Source organism: Delphinapterus leucas, chromosome 1 (genome assembly GCF_059928025.1).
Source record: "Delphinapterus leucas isolate spDelLeu-1000000601 "Yukka" chromosome 1, BTC_Dleu_Yukka2, whole genome shotgun sequence".
Lineage (NCBI taxonomy): Eukaryota > Metazoa > Chordata > Mammalia > Artiodactyla > Monodontidae > Delphinapterus > Delphinapterus leucas.
The window spans coordinates 142976810-143000475 of record NC_143129.1 but is presented as its reverse complement, the minus strand read 5'-3'; the positions used below and the strand labels follow the sequence as shown (position 1 = coordinate 143000475).

Below are 23666 nucleotides of genomic sequence, written 5' to 3'. Positions count from 1 at the left end.
TAGTTATGTGTGGGTACCTCTATTGGGTTATAATGTATTTCTTATTACGGATCATGGCTGGGAAACTACTGCACTCGAAGCTCTTTAAGGACCAATTCTTTTCAGCTGTGAATATTTAAAACAAGGCCCCATACTTAACACGCAAAACACATCTGATCAATGCGTTGCATGTGTCAAGAATGAGGCACCTTTAATTCACTGAATCCTCCATCCAAAGATCAGGTGATGTTAAGACGTATCATCCCCACATCGCGGGGTGGGAAAAGGCAGCTGAGAGGAAGTGACTTGCCCAATATGCCTGAGTGGCAGGAATACAACTCCCCCTTCTGAGTCTCTGCCTCACCATCTACCCCATTCATCTCAGCAGGGGAATGAGAAAGGAGATTTTAGAAGAACTGTGCAAATTGTCATTACCTATTGGGGGGCAAAGTTTACCCCTGCCTCTGCTTCCTTCCCTCTCCCACACCCAGGGGTTCCTGGCACCCCTGCCCACCTGAGAGTAGAGGCCCAGGATGACAAGGTCAGCCCCAGGGCTTCTGGGCAAAGAGCTAGGCTTTTGCAGGGCAAGAAATGATTCGGGAGGTCATTTCATCCATTCCCCTGTGCCCAGGCAGTAGTGGAATGAATCCAGTGGAAATAGATGGGAATCTCCTGTTACAGAAGATCTCACAAATTCAGGGCATAGACTACACGTGTTTGGAGTTTACTAGTTTAATCCTTTGAGATAGGATCAAGAGAGCCAAGATCTGGTTCCTACTCCGCCACCATGAGTCCTTGGGTGTGTCCCATCCTCTCTCTGTGCCCCATTTTCCCCTTGGGGGGCTGTCATCACTGAACCCTTCTTCCATTCACATTCTCACTTGTCCTTTCTCCCAGGGTCACCTAACTGCGGCAGAGACAAAGAACATCCTCGCCCTTCCCTACATCCTGGAGGAAGATAGCAGCACACAAAAGAGCGACTGCTGGCTGAGCCACACACCCTGCAAGAGGAAAACCAGGAAAGACTCTGCTGCATGTTTATGAAATTCACGAGCAGCTGCTTCCTCTGCTGCACCCACAGCCATGGCGGCCTGGCCCTGCCCTGACCCCTCCCAGGGCCCCACAATTTGCCATCTGTTGGAGGGTCAGGGAGGAGGTGGACAGATAGTCAAGTTGTCACCAGATAGGAAATGAACCGAGGTCTGTCGCTTCGTCCAGGTCCCTGAGTTACGCCAGGGGTGGGAATGGTGAGCCCAGCTGTAGAGTTCACATCTTGGGAGGGGTGGCTGTGTGTGTGTGTGTGTGTGTGTGTGTGTGTGTGTGTGTGTGTGTGTGAGCATGTGCCTGTGTTTGCCTTGGCCTGTCTGTGTATCTGTGATTCTGAGTGCTGGTGACGGAAAGAGGATGGATGTCTGTGTCTGGGTACGACTGGGTCTGTCCCCGTGCCTCTGTCCTGTGCACCTCCGTCCACATGTGTGAAGATGTACATCAGTGTGCCTGCCCTTCTGCCCCTGCGTGTCCGTGTCTCTGTGTTGAGTTCACGACACTGTGTAGGTTTTTTGTCTGTGTTGGCTGCCATTGCCCTCCTCCTCTGGAAAGCGTTCAGCTAGTAAGCAGTGAGGGAGGGGACCAAACCCTCTCCTGTTTGGCATGTGATTTTTGTCTAGACATGTCTTTTTGCTGTGACAGGACTTACTCTCAACAGACCCGGGTAAAAGTGCTTGGCTGTCATGGCCTGTTGCCCAAGGCTCTGCAGTGGCTGAGCCAACATTCTGGAGTGATGCACTGTACACCCTGGGGACTTAAAGACATGTCATGATCCCCAAATAGAGGTCACCTACATGGGCATTACATGGAGACAGTTCCAACTGAGAAGGCAGGTCCAGCTCAGTTACTACGAAGTCCAAAGTTGGCTGTGCCTCGGAATCTCTGTGGGAGAAGGTCATGGAGCTAAGGGCCTCCAAGATCAATTAAGATGAGAAAACTAGGCTCAAGAGGAAGTGTCTTGCCTGGGGTTACAGGCTAATTCATCATTCATTCTTTAGCCAATGCTTATCAAGTAGCTATTGTGTGTCAGCCACTGTACCAGGCACTGATAATGAACAACGAGAGGGTTAAGCCATGGATTCTGCTCTTAAGGCACCCATAGTCTAGTTGGGGAGACAGACATCTGAACAATTATGACAGAACCAGGCTGAATGTCATAGCAGGAAAAACATGCAAAGGACTATGGGAGCATTAGAAGACAGTTAGGCAATCTGTCGTCAGAAAAGACAGAAGAGAAGGTATGCTAGACTAAACAACAGACCCCCAAAGATGCCCACGTCCTAATCCCCAGGACCTGTGAATATGTTACCTTACATGGCAAAATGGACTTTGCAGATGTGATTAAGTTAAAGATTTCGAGATGGGGAGAGTATCCTGGATCACCCAGGTGGGCCCAATGTAATCACAGGGGTTCTCGTAAGAGGGAGGCAGGAGAGTCAGAGTCACAGAAGGAGATGTGAAGATGTAAGCAGAGGTCAGAGAGAATGAAAGAGAGATGAAGATGCTACGCTGCTGGTTTTGAAGACGGGGGAAGGGGCCACGAGCCAAAGAATGCCGGCAGCCTCTGGAAGCTGGAAACGTCAAAGAAACAGACTCTCCCTAGAGCCTCCGGAAGGAATCCAGCCCTACCAACACCTTGATTTTAGCCCATTGAGACCCATTTTGGAATTCCGAACTCAAGAACTCTAAGAAAATTAATGTGTCATTTTAAGTCACTAAGTTTGTAGTAATTTGTCAGAGCAGCAACATGGGGAACTAACACAGGTTTCATCAGAGATGGGGTGAAACTGGAACAGTGTGCTCCATCAAAAGGGGACAGCTGTCTAAGATAAGAGCTCAGGGTGTTGAAAAATCTTGATAAGTTTCATGTGCCTGGAGGTGAAGGGACGTGAGAGGGGCAGGAGATGAGGCCTTATAAGAAGAGTCTGGGGTCTTCAGACCTGTCTCTGCTGGACCGCCCTGGGGTCGACCCTCTACACTCTACCCTCTCCTTGTTACTTCATCCTCCTTAGTCCCTATTTTCTCATCTTTTTAGTGAGGACAGTGATGGGTATAGGGTTCAAAATAGGATCTTTGGGGGCTGGAGATGGTCTATGTAAAGTGCTTAACATAGTGGCTGGCACGTGAGCTCTCAATGCATGTCAGCAAATATGATTTCCCTGTTGACGGGGGTCCATCGAAGCTTGGCTCAGGAGGTTATCAGGCAGAGTGGGAAATGGCTTCTGGGTTCCTTGACCTCTGTGCGATGGCCTTGTACCTCACTGGGCTGCCTTTTCTTGGTCCTCCTAACCAAGCTCAGGTAATGTCCCTGTGTTAAGATCCATTCATATCAGCCCCATTCACGGGCGAGAAGAGAACTCGGCTTTGCCTGGTATGTGCCAGGACAGCCTTGATTCTTGGGGGCAAGTTCTGCTTCGAGACACAGCAGAGCAGAGACCACAGGCTCCTGCCTAGGCTGCAAGCTACCTGGTACAACTCTGGAAAAGCACCCGATAAAGCTGCAAAACCCGTGAGGCAGATGCCCTTCAGCCACCTCACGGTCCCCTCCCCCAGCACGCGGTCTCCTCAGATGGCCTCTTGGTTCCCCAGACCCGTCTCTGGCTCAACTCAGGGTCTTGGTCCTTATACTTCCTTTGATGGGAAGTGACCCACTGCCTTCTCTTCCCCAAGCTGAGCATCCTCAAGCTCCTAGGCTGACTCCAGTGTCTTGCCCTGGCCTCTCAGGTGGCTTAAATGAAACGGCTCACTCAGCGCTGGAGTGCTGAGCCAGCCAGGACCATGAGCTCCTGAGGACCAGGCTGGAAGTCAGGCACTGGGAGAAAAATGATTAATATCGAGTCCCTACCCTCATGTGTTCACAGCTAAGTGGGACAGGGAAAGGTGTCTGTAACCCTTTTCTAAGCCATCTTGACACTGTAAAACAGGCTTTCAAACGGAAAGCAGCAACTGGATCAGCCCGAAGGGTTGGGAAGGCCCCTGACACCCTTAAATTCTGCTCTGTACGCAGCTGCCTAGGCTGCTGATGCCTCGGGTGACCATGCCTCCTTGGCAAGCACAGAGGGCAAAGCTTTGGAGTCAGTGATCATCCCGGGAGCCGCTGTCGACTAGCTCTGACCTCAGATGACTTGAGTCATCTCTCTGAGCCTCAGTGGCCTCATCTGTAAAATGGCCGCGGTATACAACGGCTTCGTGTCCCTAAAAGGAGCCGATGAGTAAAGGACCCAGAGCAGAGCTAGCATAGAGTAGATGCTTGACAAACGCTAGGACCAAATTCCTACCCAGCGCTCCGGTGCACCCGAGCCAAACAGGATAAAAGTCAGACCCATCATTTCCCTTCTCGAAAATAAACCATGGTCCTCCCGGACACTTTGTCTCATTGTGCGTAGAGAGTGCTCTATAAAAGAGGGGAAGGCTATGAAGGACCCCCCCAACCTTTCAATTTTTTTAATTGGGGATTCGGGAGACTTTAATTAGTGCAGTGGCGCCGAGAAGGAAACACCACAGCAGGCCCCCGTGGGCTGACCTCCTGCCTAGAGCAAAGCTCAGAGGGCACGGTCAGCAAAGGGTTACCCTGTCGTGCAAACACCCATCCCCCACTGTCACTTCACATTAAAGGGCCAAGCTTCAGAGAACAAGCTCTCAGTGACAGCTGCTCTCATTAACGGTCTGCTCCCCCAGTTTCTCTCCCTTCTAGCCTTGACTGAAAAGAAAAACGAAAGAAAGCAATGAATAAAGCCCTCAAAACAGCCAGTCCCTAGACTAGGGCTCCTGGGATGAGGCTGGCCGGCAGCTCAGATGCTACTTTCTTTGTGGTGTCCACTCTGATCGCCCCAACTCCCTGCCCCTCTTCTTGCCTCACCTGCCTGCCGAAGTGCCCTGGCCAGTCCCCGTGACAGTCCCTCGTTGTACTGTAGCTCCTGTGCTTGGCCTGGCTGTGAGCAACTAGACTGGGATTTTTATGGAAGTAAGGGCTGTGCCTTATCCATCCCTCTGCCTTCAAGAGAATGTTCTCAAGAGTACTAGCTTTGTGTTGATTACACACACATTCACTTACTCTGAGCTAGAATCTCTGAGAGGCCTTGGTGACACAGGGAGAATAACATATATGTTAACTAGGGTCCCTGTCCCTGAGAAACAATTGAAAGGGAGACACACGTCCACAATTTCAACACAGGGTGACGAATGCAGGAAAGCAGGGAGGTTATTGCAGGGAGACATGGGGCTGCAGCCAGGCTGAAAAACCAGGAAAGGACCAGGGGCTGGCCTAGATCTCACTTCACGATTCTTACCGGGAATGAGCAAGGGTTAAACTAACAATACAAGCTGCATTTGTGGTACTCGAACACGGATTCCTGCTGGACCAGGGTGAGTGCCCCTGAGTAGGGCCCAGGAAGGCACAATGTCAGAGGAGGTGCTCAGTTCTGTTTGCTGAAAAAAAACCCTCAAAATTTTAGCGTGAAATGTAATGTTGTACAGATTAAAAAAAAAAAAGTTTCTCTTTTTGACTCTTAAAAACAAAAACTTAGCAGGCAAAAAAAAAGCAGAGATTCCTGAAGAGATAGAGCCTCAGAGGTGGAATGCCTCATCCCCCCTCACTGGGAGTCAGAGAGGAAGTACGTGAAGGGGTAGGTCACTTGAGGCCGATCGGAATGTGGTCCATCCCAAGGCCATTCTCTAGGCAGCTCTGTGACTTGATTGTACAAAGCCCTCAGGCTAGGAGAGGGCTTAGCCTTCGCCATACTCCCACCTCCCCAGCCAACACCTAGTTTAGCGTCTGACCAAGTCCTGTAAAGGTCACAGTGGGAAGGGTAGATGTTTTCCAAGCAGCTGGGAAGTGCTTCTGAATAGTAAGTGATCACCAAAGCAGCATGTGAACAACATATGAGTCAGAGACTTAGACTCTTGACATGTGACCTGAGGCAAGTTTCTTCCTCTCTTGAACCCTGACTGCCCGCATGGATAGAGTGAGTGAGTAGAATAATATCTAAGACCTCTTGCTATTGCAACTATGAGCACGAACCTTCCGTATTTCTGGAGAAAAGGATTCACAGAATCTGTTGGATTAAAACTCCCAGGCTGGAAAGAAGCAGGAATTATCCTCATTTCACTGAAGGGCTCCTGGGGCAGGATGGCTCCTCAGACACCAAGCAGAGAAGAGGACTGAGCTCCCTGGCTTTGGTCACTGAGCTGGAAACATTTAACAAGCAAGCCATCCAGGGCCCTGCTTGTGTGCTGAGGACAAGAGGCTACTTACTATGCAGCAGGCCACCAGGGCTCCTTGAGCAAACCCCGCCAGGACATCACTGGGATGGTGCTTGTGGTCAGACACGCGGGACAGTCCTGTGTAAAAGGCCATCATGATCAGGGTGAACTGCAGGAGGGGCCGGAGCAGGCGGGCCCCTCGCCAAGTGAAGCGGGCCTGCAGGTACAGCTGGAGGGAGGAGACAAAACGAACAGACACTGAGTGACTGGCCGCTCCCCTGCATTCTAGCCCCAGGTTGACACACGTGACATTCCCACACATGGAACGGTCTGGAAGAAAGAGCATTCAACTTGGACTTGACCTCAAGCCCATGTTTTTAAACCTTGAGCCTTAGTTCCTCTACTAAACACTAAGAAAAATGGAGCTTTTCTAGGGAGGTAAGCTAAAAAGAGCCAAGGAAAAGAATTCATGAGAATGGCCCTAGCACGCTGCCTGGCATGTACTAGACCCTCCAGAAACTTGAGTTTCCTTTTATCATCTTCTTGATTGAAACCAATTAAAGAATAGTAACTGGGGTTAGTAAAGGTTTCTTTTTACAATTGATGACAACTCATTCAATGCGCATGTGTGTTTTCCTGGAGATTACGGCTATACAATCCCTACACTACCTGCCTCTCAGGAGTGTCATGGAAACACAAGCATGATGATGGGGTGGGGGAGGGTGGTTTATTATGATAGTCACAAGGGAATGCTTCTGCTTCAAAAGTAAGCAACTCTATCAAAGAACAAGCTTCTAAGTCACCACTTGGAACTAGGGATTTTGCATTAGAATATGAGGAAACACATAAACCAACCAGACAATGCCAGAGAGCTTTCAAAGAGAGGTTGACAGAGACTGGACTGGGTGGGGTAGAAGAGTAACCTGAAGAAAAATGGAAGAAAAAAACCAAAAAGCCGCTCTGGCCGAGGCAAAGAAGTTGCAATGACGTCAGCTGGGCATTGTCCCTTGGAGTTATCTTGCTGCAGTTTCCGTTCTAACCTCTGGGCACAGCAGACTTCTCAGGTTCCTGTGGGAACTTGGGAAATGAGGGGGAAGACACAACGGGACGAGGGGAACTTCCGACTACAAATCAAAGCAAGGCACTGGGAGACCAGAGAGAGGGGAAGAGAGCAGAGGGGAGGGGCTGACAGCCTAAAGATAGACCTGGACAGTGGCAAGGGAGTGACTCTGCCCTTCCTGAGACAAATGGACACCTTCCTTTGGGTGGTCAGGATTGACAAGCCAACAGTAAACCTGAGGAGATAGAAGAGTGGAAGATTCCAGAGTCACTCTTGCCCACGTAGGAAGAACCTCTAGCACTGAAACCTCAACGACTTGGAAGACAACTGCAAAAAAAACCCAGGCCTGGAAAACAGCAGGCAACTTTATAATCACTACGAAATTATATAAATGTATTGTTGGGAAATGTAAGAACAACAAATAAAAAATAATAAAGAGAACGCACTGATGATGTTGGCCACTAAACGAGTGATAAAAACCAATCGTTTTGCAAGAATAAAAAATACCCAGTTAAAAATCTAAAAGAAGAGATAAAATCATCATAATGGGGCCTTCCTGGTGGCACAGTGGTTGAGAGTCCGCCTGCCGATGCAGGGGGCGTGGGTTTGTGCCCCGGTCCGGGAAGATCCCACATGCCACGGAGCGGCTGGGCCCGTGAGCCATGGCCGCTGAGCCTGCGCATCCGGAGCCTGTGCTCCGCAACGGGAAAGGCCACAACAGCGAGAGGGCCGCGTACCGCAAAAAAAAAAAAAAAAAAAAAAAAATCATCATAATGGCCAAGATGATGCTATAAATAGTTATTAGGTTACCAAGAACTGCATAGAGCCTTTATGAAGCCAAGGACATAAAGGACAATTTGAATAGATCGCTAGGATTTTTATTTATAAGAACACCCATTTATAAGAACCCTCAACTTATAAACTCAAAAGTTAATATGTAAACTTAATCAGATTCCTAGGAACATCCTAAAAAGGTTTAGAGAAAAAAACCTTAAAAAATTATTCTAAAATTAACCTAAAAGGCCAAACCTGTGGAACTAGCCAATAAATAAATAAATAAATACACACACACGCACACACACAGCTCAATAAATAAGCCAGGCACTATGATAGGTGCTAAGGACACAGAAATGAGAAGTTATAATTCCTGCCCTACGAGCATACAGTTGGAGGAACATATGAAAACATGTAAGTGCACCTATGGGCTTTATAGAAACTAGGAAAGAAGTTGGGGGACCAAGGTCAGTTACTAAGGGGAAGGTATACTTGACTTGAATCCTAAACATGAATAGGTATTTTCTAGGAGTTAAGGGGATGGTAGTGAGGGGGTGTGTATTCCAGGCAGAGCAAAGGCTTATAAGGCAGCAATCAGAGCGGCAGAGAACTTCTTGAAGTTCTGTAATAGCAGAAAAGGGGGTATGGGGCAGGGGATGGGGGAGGGGGTGAAACACAGGGCTACAGAGGCAAACACAGGCAGTTCATGAAGGGGACTGGAGGTCAAACTAATGAACGTGGCCTTTATTTAGTAGGTCAGTCTTTCCCAAACCATACTCCATGGAATACTAAGGGTCTTTTTAAAAAAGATTGGTAAATACTAAATGTTTATTTTCATCACTTACAAGACATTATTTTTACAGAGTATCTACCTAATGAATCACAATTGGGAAATGGTACTGTAGGCCATGGTGTAAAATGATTTTAAGCAAGGTACTCAGTACCAGAAAATAATCTGCAGGTCAAAGGCTACTCCCTCATTTCTGCTGAAATGACCCAACAAACAGCAGATTCTACAGTCATGAATCAAAGAAATCTCTTCCTTTTTGAGAGTGAGAATGATGTTGATAGCTCCAACTCAACCCGGTCTTTAAGACAATAGCAAGTTCAGGGAAGAAGGACTAGGCCCTATGTACTGTGACCACCATGGTCTGGCCTTCCTCCAGCCAGTCTTGGCCATGGACAGGGGCGGGGTGGGCAACGGAAGGGGCACAGGTTTTCACCAGAAAAACCTCATTGGGGAATTCCCTGGTGGTCCAGTGGTTAGGACTCCATGCTTTCACTGCTGAGGGTGTGGGTTGGATCCCTGGTCAGGGAACTAAGATCCCTCAAGCTGCGGGGTGCAGCCCAAAAAAAAAAAAAAAAACCTCATGGAGCCTCAGTTTTCGCCCATGTGAAATAAGTGTAACGACCACTGTTTCACAGGCTGTAGCACAGATTGGTGCTAAGTGCCTGGCACCACGTACTGCTCAAAGACAGATGCTTTTATTCTCTAACAATGGTTTTTTTTTCTCTTAATTTGGACCTAATAACCTCAAGGTTTTCTCATTTCCCTCAATTTAAAAATCTGCAGGTCCTCAAAAAATGACTGTTCAAAATCCTCCATCTCTCCCTGCCCCCTCCATGTAGACTTTAGGTCACGGGCCCTGGAGATCAGGGTGGGACAGAGGAAGGGTGGGTTTCCCAACCGGACGAGGCACACATCTCCCCTTCCACTGACTCAGATACTGAAGCCTGGAGCTTAATATAAGAAAAAAGCAAATACATGAGAGGAACTTGAGGAGGGAGGAAGAGACTTGTCATCAGAATAGCTTCAGAAAGGGAGTGCTCAGGAATAAGAAAGAAGTGAGGGGCCATCTTGGGGGAAAGAATCCCTTCGGGAAGCAGTCAGGCATGGAACGAGTGGGCAGATGGAAGCTCGCGCCCCCAAATCCATCAGTAACTGACACATTTATTGAGAAATGTCTCAAGATCTCAGGGTGGATCCTGGTGTCTGTAGCTGGGGCACAGCAGTAGCAAAGTGAATTTTGGGGTGAGACAGCCCTGATTCCAGTCCCAGCTCTACCACTCACTAACTTCTCTAAGCCTGTCTCTTTCTCTGTGAAACCGGCAGGACAACATCTTCCTCTTAGGGCTGCCAGGATCAAATGAGACATCACAGGACCCTGCCTGGCATGAGACAGGGACTCAAGGCACTCTTTATAGAAATCGATGTCACTCTTTCTCTTTGAAAGATGAGACTGACTCAATGACTTTGTTGATTTCACCAAAACAAGCAAATTACTAAAGAAAGCGATTGCACAATGACCTTTCACCCAAGGGCTACTTTAGATTTGAAAAGTCAGCTGAGGGCAACTGGCTTTGAGGTTGACCAAAGGATCTGATAACACCCTCTGCCCTACCCCAACCTAAGTGCTGAATGGATTGGATTTTGCCAGTTGAAAGCCCAGTTCACAAGAGCCACTCACTCCAGGCCAGAGGCTCGGGCCTCTCCAGAATCAGTGAGTACATTCTGGAACACCCTGCTCCCTTGGAAACCTGACCTGGGGATACTATGTGGGTCAGGAGGCTCCATTCATTCCCACTCCACAGGGGGCAGGTAACCCTTACTCAGGAGAGGGAGTCAAACCTTGTGGGCCCAAGGAGGTAATGCCCTGTCCTAGACCAAATAGCAAGGAGCCTCTCCCAGAATCAAAGCTCCTGCAGGGGCTTCAGCAAAGTCCCAGGCACCCTGAAACGGGTGGTTAAGAAAGGAGTGAGCACAGCTGGACAAAACCAGAAAGCCTAAATCAGCTTGACCTCTCCTGGGCATCTGCAGCCCTGAGGTCCTGTCCTCTCTGTCTTCAATTCCCCACCTGTGTGAAGGCCTCTGTGTTCAGAGAATCCACTTCCTGTGTGTCAGTGCAATGCCACAGAAAGTGCCTGACTTGCAAACAGAGCAACTGGATTTGAATCTTTTCTCTGCTACACACCAGCTGTCTGACCCTGGACAAGGCACTCTGCGTCTCTGGATTTCTGCTTTCCCATATGTCACATAAGGAGATTTGTTCACTTATAAAAAAATACTGTGAGCATCTATTCTGTTCAAAACTGTGAAAGACACAGACATGAATAAAACAAGTTCCTTCACACAAAAAAAGAATATAATCTTTCAGTCCTTTTCTGGGACTAAGATTTTTCTTCCAGTTGCTAAAATAAAACTGCTGATTGTAGATATGGAGTTTACAATAGAAAGGTGTATGTCTGTCCCCCCCACCGCCCCCCGATGTATATGAAAGTCCTCGGCACACAGAACTCACTCCAGAAATGGAGCTCTCTTCTTCCTGGTCTGAGCTTCAAAACTGGGATCCTGTGGAATTCTAACAAAACCTCCTTAGAAAGACCTGGCTGAGTTCAAGCCAGCTTGGGGCTGAACCAGCAAGTCAGACTGGGGTGAGTCTCACTGGTTCTTGCTAAGTCATTTGTGTTTCATTACACAATTTGCATACTGGTGAAACAGGTCTGTACTGTCCTCTGGCTTCATTTCCATTGCTCTTGGGAGCTCTCTGCTAAGAGTGAGAAGGAGGCTTTTGTCCTTCCTCTGTCCCTGCCCTCTTTCTTCCTGGAAGTCTGTCCAGATCGCTGACACCCATGGGAGAAACTTTCTCCCTTCTCCCATCTCCTCCATGGCTCAGGTTCACGTGCCTGGTGACTCTACGTGGTGCAGAACTGGGAAGTTATTCAACTACGTTCAGGACAAAGAGGAGTTTTTAGTTGACTTTTCTCCTCCTTTAGAAGGGAATCGGATCTTGTTTTCTGCCACTATCAGGGGGAGAAAAAGAAACTACTGGTTTGCTGAGCTCTTCGACACCGAGCGAAGTGCTTTAAATTATATCCCCTGCAATTGTTACAACCATCCTGGTAGGCAGACACCATGGTGCCCATTCTACAGATGAAGAAAGCAAGGCCAAGAGAGGCCATGTCACCTGCTCAAGGTAACAATGGGCCATGATTTCCATTGAGTAAGATTTTCCTCTTTTAAGTCCATGCTCTAACCACAGAACCACCTGGCTTCCTTAGGGAATTAGTGCTTTGCATGTCAAGTATTGGTCTTTTGTATTGGACTTCTGTCTCTGGAGAAGCAATCTGAGGGGACTATACAGGCGTCATGGACTAAAGGACAATCCGAATGGGACATATGGAACTTCAGGCTCCTCTAATTCACCTGTCACACACTTTTATAGCACGCACGTCTCAAACACAGGTGTATAGCTTTTGTAAGAGAATAGAAGAGTCTCTTACCAGATCTTAAGCTCAGGAGAGCCTGTAAACTGACTCAGAGCAGAGTTAATAGTCCTTTCCTCTGGGCTCCAATCCGTCAGTCCACCACTATCAGAGAACTTAGCCAACTGCTTTGCAACTATTTAAATATTTTTCAGGCTTTCCTCACAAAATGTGAGCTCTTTTGGTGTCCCCAGGTGCTCACACAAGGTCTGGCACAGAACAGGTACTCAGAAACTGCTGGATGGATGGATGGATGGATGGATGAGGCAGGCAGGAAGAAGAGGAAAAACATCTGGTGCTGTGGTTTATCCCCCCTTGGAAACAACAATCTTGTTCCCGGAAGGGGTTTCACCAGACACTCCCAGGATCTGTGGGCATGTGTCGTGGGCATACCAGACCCCACTGCTCCAGGATTCTAAACATGTTGAACAAAAGCTCAATGACTAACAACCAGAGGCCAGAGAACATGGCTATCAGAGCACAGCCACTTCCCTGGTACCCAACAAACCCTCTGACACATCAACAGTATTCACGGGCACCACAGTGAAGAGTCCAAAGGTAAACAGTTCAGCAAAGAGGCAGCAAAGGCCTTCCCTACATCACACAGGCCCTTTGTGATCTATCAAGTCAGTGATGAGGAGATGAACAAAGTTCTGATTGGAATGGAAAAGGAGCACGGCCTGGGAGTGTCAAAAGACGCGGGATTCATCCATCCATCCATCCATCCATCCTTCATCCATCCATCCATCCGTTCATTCGTACATCATTCATTGCATACTTAAGTATCAGACACTGGGAAGTGAGAAACAGCAGTGAATCAAGAGACCAAAAACCTCTCCTTCATGAAGCTTATAATTTATCTGGTGGAGATACACAAAGAGTATGTCAGATGGTGAGAAATTGGGGGAAAAAAAAAGGCTGCAAAGGGAGTTAGGGAGTATAGGAGGGGGCATCCAGGGAAGGCTTCTCAGACAAAGTGTCCTGAGGAAGGGGAGGGGCGAGGTGCAGATTCCCAGGAGAGAAGCTCGGCAGTCCAGGAAAGGTCTCACTCGAACTTGCTGCTGCCTGATCTGAGCTGCAAAAGGAGGAGCTGAGGCTGACGACCCCCAGGGTCTTCTCAGCTCTCACTGCACCCTCCACGCCCTGCTTCCTACCAGCCATCAAAGCCCTACTCAACTGAACACCTGCAGATCCCACATCACCATCCTCCCTTCCACCTGTGCACCTGGCAGTCCTTCCAACCCTCCCACCATCCCGTGACTACCTAAGGGAAGCCTTCCCCGGCTTCCGCTCTCCACTCCAGCTTAGCCAGGGTGCCACAATTCTGAGCTTCCATAATAACCTATACACCCCGGGCCCTCCTGTAGCATGGACCAGACTATCGTTACTGTCCACCTGTTCCTCTAGACTGAACTCCCCAAGGGCCATGCCCATGTCTTGCCAATCGCTATATCCCCACCCCTGGCATGGGGCTTGGTGCATAACAGCCACTCACTAAATACATGCTGAATGATGAATGTTGAAAGCATAGGTGAGTTCCTTGAGGGCAGGGCCCATGTCTGATTCATCTGGCAGCCCCAGAAGGCAGCAGCATGCCTGGTACAACAGAGGTAACTCCAGGTGTGCTATGTGAATTGGTGCCTGGCTCCTGTGTTGCCATTTTATCCAGACAGCCAGGCCATCCTCAATCCCTGACCATGGAGGCGCGGGGCCAATCCAGATGTGGTCCTCTGGAGTTTAGACCAGGGCTCAAGGGTAGGAAGCACCGTTTATGTTTATATAGGCTGCGGGATTTCTCTGATTAGAATTTGCATTAATCTCTGACAGGCCTTAACCTCATCCTTAAGCTTCCATGCCCAGAGATAATTTGGTGTTTGGAGCATGGTTTTTCCAAGCTATCCATTTTACAAATCAAAACCTAATATGGAGCGCCCTCCAAAGCCACGGGAGGCTTTAGATGGTGGCTAGTACTGAAAGGCCTGGTGAAGGGATGGCTGGCGCTTCTGGTCCGCCACTCTCTGAACTCCATGGGAATCTGGACAAAACTGTCTCTGAGTGCCTCCCATCTTCTCTTTCAGCACGTAGTCCAAACTGCTTTTAAATAGAACCACAGAGATTGAGAATCAGAAGACACCTTCTAATTCCACTCTTACATTTGAAGGATGGGGAAAGCAGGGCCTAGAGAAGAAAACTGGCAACAACTCTGCAAAAACAGACACAATCGTCTCCCCTTGACAGATGAGTGTACTGAGGTTCGAAAACCTAAGTAATCAACTCCCGGTTCCACAGCTAGTAATTGGCATGGCCAGAGTCACCCAGGTCTGTCCAACTCTAAAGGCAAACATTGTCAATGCCATGCCCAGCTGGTTCAAACGGGCTTCTCCCCAAGGCTCCAGAGAAGCTGTGGATCACAGGCTGCCTTCATAAAAGCCCACGGGGCTCTGTGGGAGGCCAAGTGCTGCTCCGGCACTTCCTGCAGCCCAATATAAAAGCCCTGTGGGAGGAGTCTAGGGGCTTCTCTGATGGACTGCAGGATTTCCCACTTCCCCAGACAGGAGGCAACGGTGTTCTTCAAAATTCCTTTAGAAAGCTTTGCAAATTGGACTTTCAAAGAGTTGAGATTTCTGTGTAATATCACATAAAAAGGAGCCCTGGTGAAGGGCACTGTCCTCCTTACTTCTTAGCCCTTACCTGCAGAGGTTGTTTTAAGACAAGATAATCTTCGAGCTAAAAGGAGAGCCCTGTGTTTGCACGTTGTATATGTGGGTGTCTGTGAGTTGTGAACGTATGTTTGCAAGAGCTCTGAAGAGTGTGTGGTGTGTGCACGGGGGAGTGTGTGTAAAAATATGCTTCAGAGATGAAGGATTAAGGAGGCTGTCTTCTTTCTTCTTTCGTCCTTCCCTCCCTCCCTCCCTCCCTTCCTTCCTTCCTTCCTGGAATATAAAGGCACTATAATTTTTTCCTCCCTCAAAGATGCAAATAAACATTCAATCACAATCTACTCCTCACCCATCACCCCCACAGAGAGCTCTTGCTATAATCATAGCTTCCAGGAGGTGATGGGTGCTGGGGGTAGGGGGGCATCTCACCCATTAAAGCAGATCTGAAGAAAGGCAGGTCACCTTCAAGCGACATTGAAATTAGGGTTGGAGCTTATATTCTGTAAGTTTATCCTGCAGAGGTTTGTTTGGCCTTATTTTTTGTCGTGCAGCACAATGAAAAGAACATACAACGATGCTGGGGTCATGAGGACCAGCCTTCAAATACCTCTTAGATTCAGGTTTGTTTGTTTGTTTGAAACTGAAAACAGTGTAATCAAAACACATCTCATGGGCTTCCCTGGTGGTGCAGTGGTTGAGAGTCCGCCTGCCGATGCAGGGGACACGGGTTCGTGCCCCGGTCTGGGAAGATCCCACATGCCGCGGAGCAGCTGGGTCCGTGAGCCATGGCCACTGAGCCTGCGCGTCCGGAGCCTGTGCTCCGCAATGGGAGAGGCCACAACAGTGAGAGGCCCACATACCGCCAAAAAAACAAAAAACACATCTCACCGGGTTATTGAGAGAATCGAAAGGTATAGCTTGAGTGCGACACAGTGCCTGGCACCTAGAAGGTACCAGAAACCTGTCAGCACTTTTACTTTACAAAGCACTGAATTATATTTTGTAAAATTGCTTCCAGCCCTGGGTAAAATATAAATGGAACGGAAACAAAATATTGCTGCTAAATTGTCCTTCCTAAGAGCAAAGCAAAAACTAAAACAACAACAACAAAAAATGAAGAATGGTGGGAAGTGCCCTCCATGAATTTTTAAAATCCATATTTAATGTTTTTAGAGGTTGGGGCCTACCTCTTAGCTCTGTATCCTAGGTAACAGGAAGCCTGGAGGCCTCCAGACTTGGAAAGGATTGGGGGAAAAAACAAAACAAAACAAAAAAAACCTCTCTGCTGTTTTTCCAACTCCTAATTATGCTTTTCAAATAAGTTGAAACCAAAATGTTCTTTTTCCAAACAGCTTATGCTCCTCTGAGCTACATCTGACCTTTCAGCGCCTTCTCGCTCTGAACTCCATCAAAGCAGCCAAAAGCAGGAAGTGCTTTGGCACACGGACCTCATTCAAGGGGAAAGGAACGGCAGTGGGACCATATTTAATTGACAAAGAGAAACAGACCAGCGGCTGTCTGTCTGTGTAGCAGCTGGAGGGGAGCAAGGCGCTTCACCTGCACCATCCCGGCATCTCCAGGAAGCATGGCATGGCGAGGCCAACAGCGGACCTCAGACCATGGCTCTACCACTATCTGAAGGTCCTCCAACACACTACTGATCCTCTCTGGGCCTTGGTCTCTGGATCTGAGCAATGGGGCCAAGGATTTCCTACTTCACTGTGCTATTATGAGGTCACGTGTGCTCAGGGATGCAGAAGGATTCTGTAAAACTCAAAATCACTCTATAGTCACACAATGATTTTTAAAGCCCTTCCATCAGTAGAGGGTGGGGGAGGAATGGCACAGAGAACATTACGAGGAATTCGAGCACAAGGCGTGGATTTGAGCGATAGTTCTGGTGTCTACGTAAACTTTGGCAGTTTGCTTTAATTCTCTAAGACTTACTGAGTAATCCTTTCCCACAGTAGAGATAATATTACTTATAACATAAGGCTTCTGAAAGGATCAACTGAGTTCATGGATTTTTCAGAAAACGGTGCTTATTACCATAAAATGTTATACAAGTGTCTTTATCACTTAATCATTCCAAAATGGGTGCTCAATCCTTATCAAGCAGCCATGGTAAATATTATTTTTATTTGAAACATGGGAAAAGTCTGGAAAGTGAAACGACTTCTGCTAACTCAGTGGCAGAGCTCAGAATAGAGGCTAATTCTTCTATCTAACCTCTTTTTCAAAGATTTCTCAGTGAAGTCTGTCCCTAACAATTCTGATGGCTCTTTGCACAGACAGGATTGAAGCTGGGGCTGGACTCCACTGGAATCAAAGTACTTACCACCAAATACAGCATGGTGTACATGGAGAAGGAGGCGTGGCCAGAGAAGAAGGACCTCCTGTAAGAGCAAGAGAGGGCAGTGTAAGGGCCGTATTCATATCCCCGGTACATGTCTGTGCATCTTCCCTCCCTAGACAGTGACCCCGAAAGCAGCACTGCCTTGTTCATTTTTGCATCCTTGGTAGTGGTTTGCCTGGAACCTAGCGGGCACCCATGAATGTGTGAATAAACGAAGCAAAGAAAGAATGAACGAATGGACTTAGCAATGCTCTATTGTAACTGTTTATTTACTATCTGTCTCAATCATCTGACTGTGAGTTCCTTAAGAATGTGGACTCTGCTTTATTTACCCATCTAAACCGGGGCCCAGCTCTGAACTTGGTACCCTACTAAGTAGGTGCTCACTGAACTGCCTACAGCAAAGGCATGGACATAGTGCCACGGGAGGTGGGGTCTCACCTGGCTTCCTGGACTTTGCTGTCGTTGCCTCTGCATTTGTAGTTTTGAATGTAGCCCTCGGAGCAGTTGATTTGACTGAAATCAGGGTTACAGACGCTCAAGAAGTGAGGACGCAGGCGCCCTATGGAGACTTTGGCAATGTCTGTGAAGGACTGGCTGATGGCACAGCCAAAGAGGAAGCAGCCCACTTGCTTATAGAGGGCTGCCACATAGGGATTCTGAATCGTGGACCGGGACTTCTCCTTCAGGTAATAGATGCGGTAGAATTCCCCTGTGATGATCTGAAAGACAATGGATGGGGGTTAGGCAGTATCAAGACCCATCAACAAAAGTGAGTCTGTAAAGGATATTTACTGACATAAGAGATATTCAGTACATAACTCCAAGTTATAATCTAGAACATCCCAATTTTCTATTTAAGAAGTATACAGACATAAATATGCACAGGAGAAAAGATTAATGTGCTAACACAGTCATTTTTTCCTTTTTTTAAAAAGTTCTACATGGCCATATAGTATTTTTGTAACAAGAAAAATATGCAGTTGAATATATTTATATGTAAATATATAATATATAAAAATACATAATATATAAAAATATATTATACACACACACGCATATATTTTAAAACAAAGAGAGAGACAAATAATGACTTAGCTATTGAAGAATCAAGGTCATGGTCTGAGGGCCTAAGCAAATTTCCGGATTCTGGGATTTGGGGTAAAGGATCACCAACAATGATCTAACTTTACACCGGGCCTCAATCTGTGCCATGTCGAGCCACGGCCGAGGTTTCTGTGGGAAAGGGCGAATGCCCCCAGACCCAGTCCTGGGTTTGAATCCAGGCTCTGCCACCTACCTGGCGTCCTTCTGAAATAACTTAAATCTCTGCAGTTACTGCCGGAAAGGTGGTAACATGGATGGGAAATGCCCTGTTGGGTCACAGAAGGCGATTCTTTCATTTTACTCTTTAGAGGTAGCACACATGATGAAAAGAACACTGGCCTACAAACCAAGAAACGTCAGGTCATACCCTTCCTCCATCCCACAGTGCCTACTCCTTAATGCTTAGGGGCGATTTATCACTACTTTAAAGAGGAAAGAAAAAAAAAGAAAAGGGCCACCAACTATTGATTATCTATTGCATACCAGTATTTATTTTTTATACACTTTATTTTATGAACTCCTCAGGACCACCAGGAGGTGGACTGAGGCTCGGGGAGGGAAAGCACCTTAACCAAAACTGTCGGGTTTTACATTAAGAACGGGGGGTGGGCAGCTGACTCAAAATGCCTCTGCTGCCTACACAGCCGAGGGCCGATTCTGCGCTGGTGATGCACCACCACACAGCCTGCTGCCCTTGTCTTAACTCCACGGCACAGCCCTGGCCACTTCCTGGATGCAACCAGAGTCCAGGGACAGCGATGTTCAACTCACCACTCACCACAAAGTCTCTTTCACACTTCCTCACAGGGTGAGGCCACACTGATGAGCCACACTTGCCCTTTCAGGGAACAGAGAACATGTTCACAACCACAAGGGAAGCAATAGATTGACACATCCGGGCAGTCCTTCTCAAAGTGTCCCGTCATTCTTTTACAGCTGGGGAAGGCGTCGAGGCTAGGGATCTGATCCAAGTCCAGGGCTCCCAAGTCTGGGGGGAGGATGGCCATGAAATTCCAGCTGGGCCCAGGGGCGAGCAGCTGCAGTCGTGACAACAGCTACCAGCACTGCTAACATTTATACAGTGATTCTGTGTTTACAAATACTTGATACTTCTAAGTGCTACCTTTTGGTTTCCTAGATCATATTGAGTTTCCTAGATCGTATGACTCTATATTAGAGAGAGCTGATCAAAGGCCAGTCTGGTCTGGCATCCTGGCTTAGCCACTCCCTGGGAGAACAGGACGATCAGATGAAGGAACAAATGAATGAAAGGGAGCAGGATGGTGGTCCTCACAGTTGTTTTATTGCAAAATTGGAAATGCCATCTAAACATTACTAAGAGTCCTTTGACAACATGCTGCAGAGATTAAAATCTGAGAAGCCTAGCCGGTCATAAATGAAAGGCTCCATCATATACGGAAGAAACTGAGGTCCAAATTAACTCACATCTAAAGATTAGACCCAGGCGTTCTAACCCTCCACCCAGCATTCTTTCCTACCATTCATGGTCTAATTCCCCTTTTGAACCTGTTTATACTTTTACCCTATGTAACCTTACAGGCTAACACATTCCAGATGTTTGTTACCACCCTCATGTTCTCTCTTCCTTATTCTTCTTTATTTATAAATCATGCCCACGTGACGTTAGACATGGGGGTGGGGAAAGCACTAAACTAGGAGTCAAGGGGCCAGGGCTCGAGTCCCTACTCACTGAGTGACTTGGGATAAGTTAGTTTCTCCATTTGCAAAACGAGGGCACTAGACTCCGTGATTCATTCCTTCATAATGGCAAAGACATTTATTCCCAGCTCTCCTGTGCCACCTCCACCAGTAGCCTCCCAACCAAACAAAGGTAATAAGCAGTAGCAGAGGAACGGTACTTCCTCGGAGATGACACCACAGGCAAGGAGCAGAACCAAAGCCCCATGAATGATCCCTGCCCTTGGATTGCTCCTGAGTTCCTTGAGCCATCCACTGCCACAGATTAAGAAACTGTTTCTAAATCGGCATGGCCTGAGCGTGATTTCCTATCTGATGCTGAAAAAGAACATGTGGGTTCCCACTGCATATCAGCATCTCTTACATCATTTTATTGATGAATCTCAGGGGAGTCACCTCTCTGCGTCAGCCATCTTAGGGAGAAAGGGTTTTGATTACAGCTCAAGGACTGTTTTCAGCTCTAACATCCCTTCATTCTAAAACTGCAGTTTTCAGTGCCACAGTCTTGCAAATAGCAAGCTGCTAATTAAAATGCTTCCTCCTCTCATGGGAAGATGAAAAAGAGAATATTTGATGGCCCCTCAAATTCCCAATAACAACCCTAATAATACTAGCAATCTTTTATGTTTCTTTAGCAACTTACAGTTTCATTTAATCTGCAACCTGTGAAGACAATATACCCAGTTTACAGGTGGGAATACTAAGGCAATGAGAAACAGTGACTTATCTGAAGGATGTGAGGCTACTAAGCTTACAGTGTTAAGAACAGAGCCCAGGTATTCTGACTCTCAAGTTGAAAGACACACAGAAGAAATACATCGAGATCATTTTATTATTTCTATTGTTATTAAAAACAATTTCCACTGTAGAATGGCAACTGCGTATTTTCGAGGACAGGACCAGGCTGAAGCCATTTAGCAGACACATGACTCCAGGACCACATGGCTTCTGGGGCAGCCCTGACAGATCTTGGAGTTAATGAGCAACAAATTATGTATTTTCTCCATCCCCTTGTACAGAAGGGTCGGGGAGTCGACAACACAGCCATAAATCATCATTATGAACCAGCCGGGTTTGGCTTCTTGTAATCCTAACCCTTAAAAGACCATTTAATGAAATTCGGGCTGCCCAAATACCTCGCTTCTGCAGAAGAGGCAAGGGCTTAAATTGTTCTCCGACACGTTACACACGTAACTCTGGAGTTCCAGATTTACTGCTTTCGGACTTTATTCATTACTCACAATGTTTTTATTCCCCGGTAATAAAATAAGCTCTTCCCTCCCCCTCCCTCTCCCCCCTGCAAAGGCTCTGCCCCCACTCGGGCCCATACTCCTGCCCCTGGAGCCCTCATTTCTGCTTCAGTCAGCAAGGTTATGATATGTAAATTTCACGGCTGAGAAAAAAGACTTCAACGTGGATCCCTTTCTGAAACAGCAAGCAACAGATTCGGGGGGTGATGGCAGGCTGCCAGCGAGCAGAGAAGAATTCTCCCCTACCTGCCTTTTAAAGCACTTGGCACGGAATCTGGAAACTAATAAAGTGGGAAAGCATTGCAATTAAGCTACGAGTGGAGAGAAAGGGATCAGTCAATCAGTCCTTGCACGAGAATGGCCGCAGTCTGGAGGGAGGGAGTCTCCAACTCTCAGACAGCTCTTCTTCCTGTCTTTTCTGACGTACAAGAGCTCAACTGGCCACATATTCACAAATATTGAACTGTTCCGGAGGGGAAATTTGGAGAAACATTAGGAGAGACATTTTGGAAAGAAGAGAGCACATGGTGGTGAAAGAAGCACTCACTGGCTGTGGAGCCAGAAAAACCTTGGTCTGAATCCCATCTCTTACCTTGGACCTAGATAAGTGACTTCACCTCTCTGGGCTTAGGTCTCCTTGTCTATGAAATAAGAGTAATATCTTGCCATGTACACACTACTATAGTTAAAATAGATAGCCAACAAGGACCTACTGTATAGCACAGGGAACTCTGCTCAATATTCTGTAATAACCTAAATGTGAAAAGAATTTGAAAAAAAATAGATACATGTATATGAATAACTGAATCACTTTGCTGTACACCTAAAACTAACACAACATTGCTAATCAACTGTGCTCCAATATAAAATAAATTTATTTTTTAAAAAGTTCAAAAAAGAAAAAAGAGTAATCTCTACCTGACAGGATTGCCAGGGGATTCAAGAAGGTGGTATATCAGGGGCTTCCCTGGTGGCGCAGTGGTTGAGAGTCCGCCCGACGATGCAGGGGACACAGGTTCGTGCCCCAGTCCGGGAAGATCCCACGTGCCGCGGAGCGGCTGGGCCCGTGAGCCATGGCCGCTGAGCTTGCGCATCCGGAGCCTGTGCTCCACAATGGGAGAAGCCACAACAGTGAGAGGCTCGTGTACCGCAAAAAAAAAAAAAAAAAGAAGGTGGTATATCAAATGCCTAGCACCCAGCAGAAGAGCCATGCAAACATTGGGTTTTTTTTTCTGCCCTTGGAAAAAAGAGAAACAAAAACTTAACACAGGCATACCTCATTTTATTGTGCTTTGCAGGTATTGTGAGGTTTTTTTTGTTGTTTGTTTTGTTGTTGTTGTTTTTTACAAACTGAAGGTTTGTGGCAGCCCTGCGTTAAGCAAGTCTATCGGCACCATTTTTCCAGCAGCATTTGCTCAATTCGTGTCTCTGTGTATTACGTTTTGGTGATACTCGTAATATTTCCAATTTTTTCATTATTTCATAATTATTTCATTATTATTATATTTGTTATTGTGATCTGTGTTCAGCGGTCTTTACTGTTACCATTGCAAAAAGCTTATGATTCCCGCAAGCCTCAGATGATTGTCAGCATTTTTTTAGCAATAAAGTGCTTTTTAATTCAGGCATATACATTGATTTTTAGAGACAATACGATTGCACACTTAATAGACTACGGTTTAGTGTAAACATAACTTTTACATGCACTGGGGAAACAAAATTTCGTGTGACTCGCTTTGTTGCAATATTCACTTTATTGCGATGATCTGCAACCGAACCGGCAATATCTGTAGGAAATGCCTGTACTTTTATACAAGACATCTTTTCCAAGATAGTTCTAAGAGCCCCTTGGAAAGGAACATTCCACACTAAAGAATGTGGAAGTACCACCCCTCCAGGGTAGAACCAGAAAATATGGGTGTGGAGATGTTGGTTTTGACCATTTTATCTAGGATGTCTTTTTCAGGGGAACAAAGCAGAAGGGAAGTCTAAATCCCAGGCAGCAAGGGCTATTTACAACAGTCCCCTCTATAGATTTTCCCAAGAAAAGACTTTTGCACACAGTGTCCCAACAATCCGTCTTTCAGAGACTGAGAACTCATCTTCTTCCCCTGCTGAGTTCGAAGGACGAACTTCCCTATATTCTGATCTGCTTGAATGATAACATCTGCACAGCCTGTTATGGCTTACAAAACATTTCCCTATCCACTGTTATCTGCTTCTCACAACACCCTATGGATTACTAAATT

The 23666-nt window shown here is 46.9% G+C and overlaps 1 protein-coding gene across 2 annotated transcripts in view; it reads right to left on the bottom strand.

The window, feature by feature from the left end:
- The window catches only part of PLPP3 (phospholipid phosphatase 3), an 82322-nt gene that overhangs the window by 8986 nt on the left and 49670 nt on the right, over nt 1-23666 (bottom strand). For both annotated transcript variants that reach the window (XM_022575778.3, XM_089922015.1), the window contains 3 exons: nt 17783-18063; nt 17324-17381; nt 6281-6457 (listed from right to left, as the gene is read on the bottom strand). In XM_022575778.3, coding sequence (XP_022431486.2) covers nt 6281-6457; nt 17324-17381; nt 17783-18063 — 516 coding nt within the window. The remainder of the gene's footprint in view (nt 1-6280; nt 6458-17323; nt 17382-17782; nt 18064-23666) is intronic.